At 53.4% G+C, this 11,820-nt stretch overlaps 1 protein-coding gene across 1 annotated transcript in view; it reads right to left on the bottom strand.

Annotated features, from left to right (window-relative positions):
- The window catches only part of LOC105306913 (CUB and sushi domain-containing protein 1-like), a 185,200-nt gene that overhangs the window by 141,155 nt on the left and 32,225 nt on the right, over positions 1-11,820 (bottom strand). The window contains exons 7-13 of the mRNA XM_023524454.1: positions 11,378-11,572; positions 9,581-9,697; positions 6,062-6,175; positions 4,638-4,733; positions 2,100-2,303; positions 1,159-1,283; positions 714-810 (exon numbers count right to left, since the gene is read on the bottom strand). Coding sequence (XP_023380222.1) covers positions 714-810; positions 1,159-1,283; positions 2,100-2,303; positions 4,638-4,733; positions 6,062-6,175; positions 9,581-9,697; positions 11,378-11,572 — 948 coding nt within the window. The remainder of the gene's footprint in view (positions 1-713; positions 811-1,158; positions 1,284-2,099; positions 2,304-4,637; positions 4,734-6,061; positions 6,176-9,580; positions 9,698-11,377; positions 11,573-11,820) is intronic.

The raw sequence follows: 11,820 nt of genomic DNA, 5'->3' as shown, positions 1-11,820 counted from the left end.
CCCCGCATGGGCACCGGGCGGATCCGGCGCTGCCAGCACGGCTTTTATGCCTCTCCACGGGCAGAGGCAGAGGACATGCCGTGGTCTGTGACGTGCACGCACGCTCGCACCTTCGGTCCCGTCTGCGGTCACACCAAGCCCTGAGCGCACACTGCTGTCGGGTCCTCGCCCAGCGCGGCCGGCCCGGGCCCAGCTCGCCCTTCCCTCCCCACGTTCCTCCCTCCCTCCCAGGCTCACGTCATCCTGCATCTGCTACTGAGCCCTGGGTCCCGCCCCACACACGTGTACCCTGCCTTCCAGCCGTGCCGGCCACCTCCCTGCTCCACCGCGGCCCGGCCTCGTCCCCACCTGAGTCAAACACCTCCAACAGTGCGTGGGAAAAGGAGGGTCGGCCAACGCGAACTCTTAAAATTCATTCCAACCCCGACAAAACCAGTGTTCCTGTGACGACTTCCCACTGTGTCCACGGGCGCTGAATGGTTCCATCCCCACGGCTGCCTGGGCTTGACCCATAGTGGCCTCTGACCTGGGCCTGGGCCCCTGCTCCCGGGGACCAGGCCCTCTCCCTTCCCCGCTGGCCGCGCTCTCGCACCGAGGGGCCCACTAGACGCCGCTGCGTGGACGCGGTGCTGTCACAAACGTCTCCGAGCGTTTCGCTCGGCTGGTGTCGTGAGTGTGCTGGGCTGACCACGCGGATGGGCCGGGCGGCTGACCTGAGAAGCTCCCCAGTCTGGGCGCGGTCACGTCTCCCCCGTCGTAGATCTCCAGGGAGTCCCAGTTCTGCTCCGTGGCGAAGCTGATGACCTGAATCTGGCGAGCAACGATACTCAGTGAAAAAACGAATTTCTGGTTCGAAGCGATCAGCCTAATCGTGAGGTTTTCATGCGATTAACATGCGTGGGAGAGAAAGGCGAAACCCAAGTAAATCGAACGACGTCCCACGATTTCTGCCAGCGGCACTTTTGACAGACCGTACATTCTAAAAACACATTATTTTAACGTCAAAGGTAAAAACGTGATGACGGACACTATAGAAATAGTAAGGAGAGAGAAACAGGTCGCGGTTCATGTATTTAACCATGACGAGAAAGAAGAAGGAAGGAAACACACGGCCCTGGCTGAGCACGTGCCATCGGAGCCTCCGGCCACAGGACGCACCTGAATTCCCGACCCCTCGGTCACCGCGATCCTCCACAGGCAGTTCAGGTTGTTGCCGTAGGGCTCGGGATAGCCGGGCGACAGGAGCGTGCCTCTCCGCTGAGTGAAGTTGCCACTGCAGGGGACTAAGACACAGCCGCATTTAGCAACCGACGGGGGGAGGGGGGGGGACACTCGAACCTGGGGCTCCGGGCTCCGTGCTCCCCTGCTGGGCGATCCCCTGAACAGACATTTTACGTGGACCGTGATGCTTTATGTGGCAGTTTTGGGCCAAGGTCAGATTTGGTCTCTTTTAAATTGGCAATGCCACTGGTTCCTATGTACTACGCCGCTAAGGCACAGATCTCGTGTCTAGAAAGACATCTCTCCAGGTCTCTGAAAGGACACGGCGTCTCCGCAGTGAATTCTGTTCAAAGTCATTCACCTGCGCGTTTAAGGAGCTGCGCGAGCGCTCACGGCCGCAGGCAGCCGGCAGAGGGCTCCGGGTGACAGTGACAGCGAGCGCAAGCACGTCCAGGGCGAAGAGACGCTTGCGACCTACACGCGAACTCGAGCGCTGAGCAAATGAAACAAATAAGCTACCGCTAACAATGTCATTGTCGTTCGGGCCGCTTAACCTGTCACGTCTCAAACCCTCACCAGGACACGTTCATTAAAAGGGCATGACACAGGCGACATGGCAAATCAACACCGTGACGGTTTTCCCTCCAGACGAGGCTCTGCCGTGGGCCCGCGGCGCGGGAGCCGACCGCGCGTGACGCGCTCTGAGGAGGAAACGCGCCTCCCGCTCGTTAATGTGAAGAGCGGGTCCTCGAGACCCCGCCGTCCCCGGCGCTGGGGCTGCCGCTCGCTTCCGAGGAGGCAGAGGCTCTAGGCGGGACGGGTTAGGGGCGGGACGCAGCACTGACCCGCGGCGCCCACCGCCGCGGGACGCCACTCACCTACGCAGCTGGGGACGGTGTCATTCCACTGGGCCAGAGCGCTGGGCACCGCCTGGCAGCGGACGGCCGCGGAGCCCTGCAGCAGGTAGCCCGCGTTGCACTCGAACCGGACGATCGAGCCCGCCGAGAACTCGGAGCCGATCCTCCTCCCGTACCTGGGCTCGGGGACGGAGCTGCACTGCGTGTCGCTGGTGCGGGGAACGGCTGGAGGCAAAACACACAACACGGCCGGCGGCTCTTCACCCCGAAGGACTCGGGCGCGCCCGGCGGGACGAGCCAGTCACGGGAGAACAAGCCCCGCCCACGGCGCTTACACCGCCCAGGTCGCGGGAGGGGTGCAAGGCGGCGGGGGTGGGGGGCCGCTCACTGCTGGCACACGGGAGGGTGAAGCCCACGTTACTGAAGACACCAGGAACCGCGGGAAACGCACACTCGGGGCCTCGGTCTACGTGGGGGCACTTGGGAGGAGACAGCAGGGTCCCGCTGCCGGAAACAGACCCATGTCTCTAACAGAGCGGCTGCTGACACGGGCCACACACCCTGCCACCCGGGCAGTCGGAAAGTCCCCTGCAAGCTTAGGCTTTAAACGCAGGGCAGGAGGTCTCCCCACGGCACACGAGCGCTGTTTAGAACGTTCCCACACACGGGGGCCAGCCCTTGCCAGCGTCCATGTGCCCGCTGTCCTTCAGAAGGCCGCGTCCCACTGAACTTGTCATATGGTGGAAACTGGCCGGGGTCCTCCTGAATGTGTGTGGTCGCACGCACGGCCCCGCTCGTTAGCTCCGAAGGGCTCAGCTTCCGTACAAAGACACCAATTTTTGCATAAAGTCACAATAGGAACAAAGCAAGGAAATGAAGCACATTGGAACTTCATGAAATACCGAGAACCATTAGGTATTTTTAAGTACAAGGAAAATGTACTTCTCTGTAAAAAACTGTCTTTTCTGTCTCCCTTTCTGTACTTTATGCATTTTAATGATACTGTGTTACTTTAAACAAAGAACTATAATTTTAAAAACCATGACTTCTAACAGTGACATTTGAAAACAGGATGGACAATGGGTCATCTGCCTCAGATGCTCTATCTGACGCTCTGATTTTCTATTATTTACAAAAAAATCAAAGGAAGCCTCCTTTCAAGGCAGACAATGCCAGTAACTTTGATTTCTCCAGGATGAACATGTACTTAACCCAAGTGGTCCGGTTTCTTTACATGTCACGCCAATTCACTTTGTTTTGCCAGCCTGCTTTTGCAAAATGTAACGTAGAATTTAGTTTAAGAAAATTAGGAATGGCTAAGAGGTAAGTTACCTAAACCTACCACTCTCCAATGAAGTCTATTGTTTAAAATACTGGTTTGATTATCTATCTTTCCAGAACAGGTATAATTTAGAACAATGTAACTCTGATTCAATAGCATCATCTTCCAAGCAGCTGCTACTCAGATGGGATTAGAGATGTTTTCCCTCTTACACGCCTGTAAATGTCATCCTCGCCCTCCTGCCGTGACTTTCAAACCGCTGGGCTGCTGAACGCGGAAGGGTTTTTACAGTTACGTGTGTTGAGGGCATGGGTTTTGCAGCGTGAGATTCCTACAGGTAGGACGATGTTACAGACTGTTGTTCACAACTTTCCGGAAAACGTGACGTGGCCAGGCGTGTTCGCTGGGGCCGTGCTCGTTAAGGAGGAAGCCATTGCTAGGACGCCGACCTCCGCGTCTGAGAGGAATGTTTAACAGGCCGGGAACGTCTCTCGCTGCAAGCAAAAGCGAGACCTAGAAAAACGAAGCGTTGCCTCGTAGTGAGCGCGCACGGCTCGTCTCTGGAGAGGACATCACACCTTGGAGCCAGACCGTGCCCCGGGCTTCCGAGCACGTCAGCGGCCGCCGCGGTCCTGCTTCAAGACCACGTTGAGCAACATGCGAAACAGAGGTGACCCATAAATAGGGGAAACATCCCTATTTTTCGGAAACTTTGAGCAATCGCAACCATCTTGAATAAGCTCCAAATTCAAAAATAAATATAAAGGTGTCAAAATGGCAAAAGTTAATAGAACACAAACAAAATAAGCTTTTAGAGTGATACGATGCATGAACTTTAAGTTTTGCTTGGTTTTGTTAAACTATCTTCAATTAGTTTTTGTGGTAAGATTTGGGACTGTGTGATTTATTTTATATGTATTTCATTAGAGCAGTTACTAAAATCTAAACTATTACAAACTAGTTTACTTAATTAGATAAAAAATAACACGCGGGAAATCATTTTGCAAAATGTGCAGTGCTGTATGTGAGTAATTTGATCAATATTTGTTTTCCTGTGTATGCCGGATAAATGAAGTTTTATTGGGTCATTGTAGTAGAAATATATTTAGGTGTCAAACTGAGAATTTTAATATTTTTATTACATAGTTTTATTATAGATATCTGCAAAACCTCAGTTTCTTAAATGCCCCAAAATGCAACTCAAGCACTCTCAAGGCCTGACCTGGGGACAGAGGTCTGTGTCCTGTCAGGAGCCAGTGACGCGCTGTGACACTCACCTTGGTACATGAAGTGGAAGCCGCGGGCCGACCCCCCACTCTTCGCGCTGAATCTGAGCAGAATTTGATTCGACGTCGCCAAAGGCAGCGTTTCCCCTGGAGAAGGTAAGAAGAGATGGCACGTGGGGCCCGAAGTGCACATTGCCGAGGTGGATGACGCCCCGGAAAACAGTTCCCCTGTAGCAGCTGAATCGTCATAAAGCTTTGCTTTGGGGTTTAGGACCCAAACACAACGTTTCTACAAAAATACCTTGAAACGTCTGTTCTTGCTTTTACTCCCTATTAAAATGTTATTTTAATCACTATCGCATGCATGCTTCTTTTAAAGAAAGCACTGATAATAGGCCTAATAACGGATAAATGGGAAATATAAGAATTTGGTGAATCACTGATTCGGAATGAACTTCATCTAATAATTGCTTGCTAAGATTTTACTTAACATTAGGGGAACGTCTCTGAATCCAGAGCCGGACTGGGGACACCCCTGTAAGAGGCATATTCCACCCTCTGAAGTGCAGGTGAAGCCAGGGTGCTTGCGCCAGGGGCGAGGGGGGAGGGGCGGGGGAGCAGGGTACGGGGGGTGGCGGGGCGCAGGTGGTGGGGCGCAGCTCAGGGCTGGTCCTAATTGCAAGGCACCTGACACCTTTCCAGACGTCACGTCACCGCGCGTCGGCAGCAAGTTTGGGACCCTAGGTTATAAAAACGGTGACAAACTGGGAATAACCGATCTGAACTGACGCTGCGTGCTCCGGCACCGAGGGCTGCGTCGTGGGGGGTGGTGGGGTAAAGCACCTGCCCATCTCTTCTCTCGTCCAAATGCCGTCTACGCACGACCGAGGTGGTGACATTCGGCGTGCAGTCATTTTGACAGGGACGGACTTATACATGTCCTTTTAAGTGAAAATATTTAAAAAAAAACAAAAAACTGGGATCGAACGTCCCGTGCTGTACGAGTCCCGAATAGTCTGCGTGCGTGTGAGCCTGAATGCACGCGTGCGTGCGTGGGTGTGAGCAGGCCCGGGGTGCGCCGTGGACGCCGTGCGTCTCCATACGCACGCGACAAATGTTTGGAATGATTTACACCGAAAAGTTAACCATGTTTATCTCCAGAAAGACGATCACAACACATACACCTCAAATACACACAATCGGTATGCCCTTTTACCTGTTAATTCCCTTTCTTATTGAGATGGGCATTATATTTTTCATAATCTTACTAAGTAAAATGACGAAAGCAAGTAGTTTTATACATGGGATAAAAGTGTCTTTGAAAGTTTATAGCGAAGATAACATTTTACTCAACAAGTGAGCACATTCAAAGATTATTAAATTTCTCCTTTGCACACACACGAAAAAGACAGGTTTCAAACTGATCACCCCGGCTGTCTCGGTTGACGTAAAGACGCCCTTCTTGGTGAGTTTACCTGAATGCGACCCGGACAGCGAGCTCAGGAGCCTGGCCTCTGGGTGTGCCCCGTCAAACAGTTCCGCTGAGTCGTTCAGTGCCGTCTGAAAATAGGCGAACTGCCCAAAAACCACTGCAAGATAAAGGGGGCGGGTTGGCACAATATGCTTTAAAAAAAAAAAAAATGGAGACTTTGGTTGTTATACCTATTTACCGATTTTTCCAAAAAGTCACAACCCTAAGAATCCTATAAAACTAACTACTTTTCTCTGCTTTCTAAGAGTTTCCAGCTGCTAAAACAATTTTATTTTGCTCTTTGACTGTTTGGTACTTAATGACAGGAATAAAATTACTGTTTTCTGTGTAGTTTGAGCATGAGGAAGATTGCCTTTTCTCCCTACACTGCCCTAAGATGGTGGGAGAGTGGCCACAGAGACGCCTGTCCACCCCGGAGTCTGGGCGCCTGCTGGTTTGGAAGGCATGTTAATCTGGCGAGGAATTCAACATGCTTAAGCTGTGATTATTACGGTGCCAAGTTCATAGGAACCTCCTGCAATCGAATGCACACGAGTAAGCATAGTAGCACAGGGATTGCTGACTGTCATTTTGCTCACAGTTTACCTATGGTCTAGGTTGTGTAAGTTGCAGCAATGCACCTGCTCCAAATAAAACACAGCTGTGGATTTTATTACTTTGAATTTTATCTTTGTGTGCGAACTGACGATAGGGAGGGCCTTTGTAATATTTAGAAAAAACTTGTGATTTAGTATCAATTTACAAACAGTGAGCAGCTAATTCTTATTTATGTGTAAGGTTCCAGCCCCAATCCTTCTAAATCATTCTGAGTAAGAAATGGAGGTGCGCCTATGAACTGCATGTGTCAGAATTATAACAGAAGAATGAATGTTAAATGTTGGCCCAATGGAGGCGAATCTAACTGTGACAGCTCGTGTACGTGTGGGTGTGTGTATTCACTTACGTATGTGGCACATGTTGTATTTCATGCATGTAGTCATGTATGACATAGACACTTATGCATACGTAAAATACATGCTACATACGTGTAGTAGAATATATGCTCACATATATACACACACGCATATTGTATTTTAAGCTTTTCTAATCTCCTAGAAAGAAACACAATGAAAGGGAGCATGGGAACAAGGAGGATTTTCCCAGTGGATGAAGTGTTCTAAAAACCAGAATTACACAGGGGAGAAGCTTCCCTCTCTGCGAGGTTCTGCGTGCACAGCCCTCCCTTCGCTGGTGAGTAAGTCCTCGTCACAGTGGAGGCAGAATGCTTGGGTGGGTAGTTAGTACAAGGCGAGTCGTACACACGGAATTCCTACCTTTAGCCAAGACACGTTGCGAAAGCCTCAGCTGTCTGCTGGGATCTAATAAAGGGGTGAGTTCGACAGACACCACCCCAGAACGCCTGCACGCTGCTGGCGCGTGCCGCGGTCCCCGGGCAGACGTCGGCAGGGGGCCGCCCACGCGGGGCCGGGGGCAGGGACCTTCCTGGCCAGCTCCTTGGCCTCGGTTCTCACGTATGACAGGTCTCGCCCCAGACGGGGGAGCGGACGCCAGCCCAGAGTGAGTCTGTGCTGCGGCTGGCAGTGACCGAGGGCGGATGGAGGGCTGTCGCTGTACACGTGGGCACAGCCGATTCCAGCCGCGGGGAAGTCAGCACTTCATGGGGCGGGGAGCGAGACGGACAGTCCTTAAAGAACGAGAATTTGAGCCCTTTCTGGGGGAACGAGGAATTTATTCCAGCGGGTGAATGTCAAGAGCGTGACTCTACGGGTGGCAAATGGCCTGGTCTGGACCGTGCTCGGTGGGCCCTGGGAAGAGTGAGAACTGGGGAGCAGAGGCCGTGGCCACATGCGACTCCAGGGCCTCAAAGGGCAGCCTGAACCATGGGCGGTTGCTCTGGGGACACAGGAGTGACTGGCAGTGGTCATCAAGCTGTCCCCCTGAACCCCGTCTCCGCTCAGGAGCGGGTACGTTGGTGAGGCTTTGGGGCGAAAGCAGTAAGACAGCGACAGCACCTGAAGACCTGTCTTAAATGTCACTGTGTTCGGAGCCTGCGTCCAGCACTCAGGGGGCCCATCCTGCCCGCGACGGCCCCCCACCCCCCAGTGCTGGCTGGGCATCTCGCGGGCACGGTCAGTATTTTATTCATCTTGACAGTTGTCACAGTTGTTGAATTAATTTATTGCCCAGGAGAGAATAAAGAAGAAGGGGAAAACGTAAAAGATAAGACAGAATAGGTTTTCGTCACGAAGACCATGTCACTATTTTACTCCAAACTGAAAGTTTCTGCCCAGATACACCGGCACGTTTACGTAGCTCAGCCTCTCAGATTGGGGGATCGGATCGATATGTCCGATGGGTGTGACATTTTTTTCTGCTGAAAAATCGTAACTGTGTTGTGACGACTCAACAAAATTTCACAATAAACTAAAATCATAGAATCTGAATAATAAACCATCGAAGTTTGCAGAAATCATTTGTCTCCCATAAGCAACTTTCTTACCTGGCAATTAATGTTCTTGCCATCGAATTGTATTTTTGAAAATGTTTTCTCTCAAATGAATTCCAGCATTAGAATTTTTATCTACTTCATTTCTGAGAGGTGGCTGCTACTTTCAATGTGAAGGAAAAAGCCTGATTATGTAGGTTTTCAGTTTTACGATGCAGAAAGAAAAATTACTCTATAAAATTACCAAAGCTATTACCTGGGTCACTTCAAAAAAAACACCAATACAACAGAAAACCCCGGGTCCAGAGCGGGCGCAGTGACACGGGCCAGCGCCGAGTGGACCCCGGTGGGCGCGGTGACACGGGCCAGCGCTCAGTGGACCCCGGTGGGCGCGGTGACATGGGCCAGCGCTGAGTGGACCGGGTGGGGGCAGCAGGCAGGCCCTCCCGGAAATGAAGCCGTCCGAAGACGAGCTCCGGCCGGGAGCAGAACTCAGCGACCCCAGTGAGCTCGCTCTCGAGGGACAGGGGACTCGGCCTGCGCCAGGCTCATCGCTCAGAGTCGTGTTCATGGACCCAGCGCCATCCGCCATGTGACACCGCTAAAGTGTGTGCCGGCTGCGCGCAACTCAGCACGGGGTTGTCTCGGACCCACACGCTGCTCCCCGACCCTCCCTCAGGCGAGCACGGCCACAGCCACGCGGAAGAACATTCTCCAGCAAAGGCCGGAGCACGGGCAGAACTTCTCCCCCGTTATCTGCGTCAGATTCGCAGACGGGAGGGTAAGGATTTACATCGCACCCACGAGGGAGTGGTGGTGACCACCGTGCCAGGTGTGGCCGCACGCCCCGCTAGTGACCGTGCCAGGTGTGGCCGCACGCCCCGCTAGTGACCACTGTGCCAGGTGTGGCTGGACCACCCGCCCCTGGGATGCAACCCAACTTCCCTCGCATTATTTTATGACATCAAAAGCTGGGATGTTTGTTTGTAAAATGGCAGAAAAAATTTAACAACAGAAAGATTACGACAATCATGAAACATGGAAAGACATTCTCACCGAATTCCTCTGGCACCGTCACGGAGTAGAGGCACGTCTGACCGGCTGTGTAGTTGTGAGGGTAGTTGGGGGACAGCACCACCCCTTCCGATCCCGCGTACTGGCCTCCGCAGGGAGCTGAAAGGGAAACCCACCACAGTTACGTGCTAAGGGACACTAAGGGACAGACAGCCACGCTGCACGTGGCAGGTGGGACGGTGACGGAACCTGAGTGCAGGTTTACCCGGAAACTTGACAAAACATCCAAGTTAAAAACCTATTTTACGTTGCTAGCAAAAGCAAAAGCAAAAGAAAGATTTGCCAGGATGGGGTTACTGTAAGATAGGATTTATGTTAACTTTCTATGACTCCTAATGCGTGTGCGTTTTTAGGTGCGTCCTTTATGTCCACGTGTCTATGGGTCCGGCACGATAACTACGTGGCAGATGCCAGCAGAGGCCACCTCCGGGGGGATGGGGTGGCGATGGCTGACCCGGGCAGGACTGTCTCTCAGCGGATGTTCCTCCAGGCGGAAGCAGGGCACGTCACACGGCCACCTGTCCCGGGTGACACGCGGGAGGGGAAGGGGGACCAGCAGCGACACGCACCGGCCTCCCCCATCCTCTGGATGATGCGACCTCCGGGTTAAGGCCACGGGTGTCAGGAAAGCCGAATCCCCTGCCGGCTGCGACCTGGCCGACAGCTCGGTCACCTGCACCGAGGGCCCACGGCTGCCAGCTCTCCTGGCTCGCACACGGCTTCGGAAGCCTGAGAGGCCCCAACGCTGACTTCCCGGTCTCATTACTAGAGGACAAAACGATGGCCCTGGGGGTCATCGGAGAAGCCGAGAAGCGCAGAAGGTGCGCAGCAGGCCCGGGCGTTAGTGTGCGAGGCCGTTTTGATTCCCGTGCACTGATTTTTAGAGCACGCGTCTGGTCAGAAGGTACCGGTGCCATCGTGAGCTGGCCCGAGGGAAAACGCGTTTGTCCTGTAAGTTCAGCGTCTCTAGCTACACCTGCCCTTGGGCTCACCCTGAGACAGCCTCAGGATCAGCTTTTCTGCCACAGCCCACGGGGCATTATGCCTCCTTTTTAAGGTGTGCATGACGCCCAGAGTAACGGGGACAGGTCCAGGGTGTGTCCTCGGCTGGAGTTCTGTCTGTGGAGACGCCCATGACACCACCGACCTGACTGTGGCCATGGACCCAGCAGTGCGCCTTCTGCCCCTCCCGGGAGGGCCCCCACCGGGCACCTGCGGGCTGGCGCTCGTCACACGGGTCCATTTGTCAGTTCTCGAAGCTCCGCCTCCCCTTTTAATAGGTGATTTCATTAATTTAATACCTACCTAAGGGATCACCACGTACTGGTACGTGGGAGAAAAGACATTCGTTTTTAGTATGTTACATGCGTGCATATGTGACGTATGAACACATTTATATGTACACACACACACACGGGGGGCAAAGGCACCCAGGGGGCGGGGCGGGAGCACCCACGGCTGTCAGTCAGCTCCACCCGCGGTGCCGAGGCCTGGGACGCCCGGCTGCCTAAGCTGGAGGAAAGCGGGTGCAGCCCCTGAGGACGGCTGGGACCCTCACTAATCCCATGGAGGAGGGGAACGCCTGACCTGGTGCCACCACGGCCCACGAGTGACCCCACACTGACTGGAGGGCTCAGCACCACGGCATGAAGCCGCTCCGAAATGTGAGCTGGCACTCCGAGGGGGTCGTCGCCGAGGGGTCGTCACCGAGGGGTCGTCGCCGAGGGGCTGTCGCCCAGGGGGATCGTTCCTGAGGGAGGAAGCGGCTGCCACACGCACCGTGGCAGGAGGGCAGGGCGCGGTCCCAGGCTGGCTTCCCATCCGCTCCGATGACACACGTGATGGACGCGGGGTCCTCGGCCTCGTACCCGGAGTCGCACTGGTAGGTGACTGTGGAGCCGAGCTTGAAGTCGGCCCCAACCCTCGTCCCGTTCATCACATTCCCAGGGTCGAAACACGCTTCCCGTGGCTTCTCTGCAGAAGGAATGAAGCAAATTTCGTGAGGGCAAGGTCTCAATTTTTTGTTTGTTGGGTCGGTTGGTTGGACGCTTAACTTTTTTAATGCCTAGAACAAGGCCCAATCATGAGAAATTCTCAAAAAATATTTATTGATTGACTAATGACCAAGTTGCTAATTATCAAGCTAATAATTACATACACTAGAAATGATGGTCAAGTTAATAATTACCCAATTAATCAATGTCATAGAAAAATAGAACAAA

Source organism: Pteropus vampyrus, unplaced genomic scaffold (assembly GCF_000151845.1).
Source record: "Pteropus vampyrus isolate Shadow unplaced genomic scaffold, Pvam_2.0 Scaffold464, whole genome shotgun sequence".
Lineage (NCBI taxonomy): Eukaryota > Metazoa > Chordata > Mammalia > Chiroptera > Pteropodidae > Pteropus > Pteropus vampyrus.
This window is presented reverse-complemented; position numbering and strand designations above follow the sequence as displayed.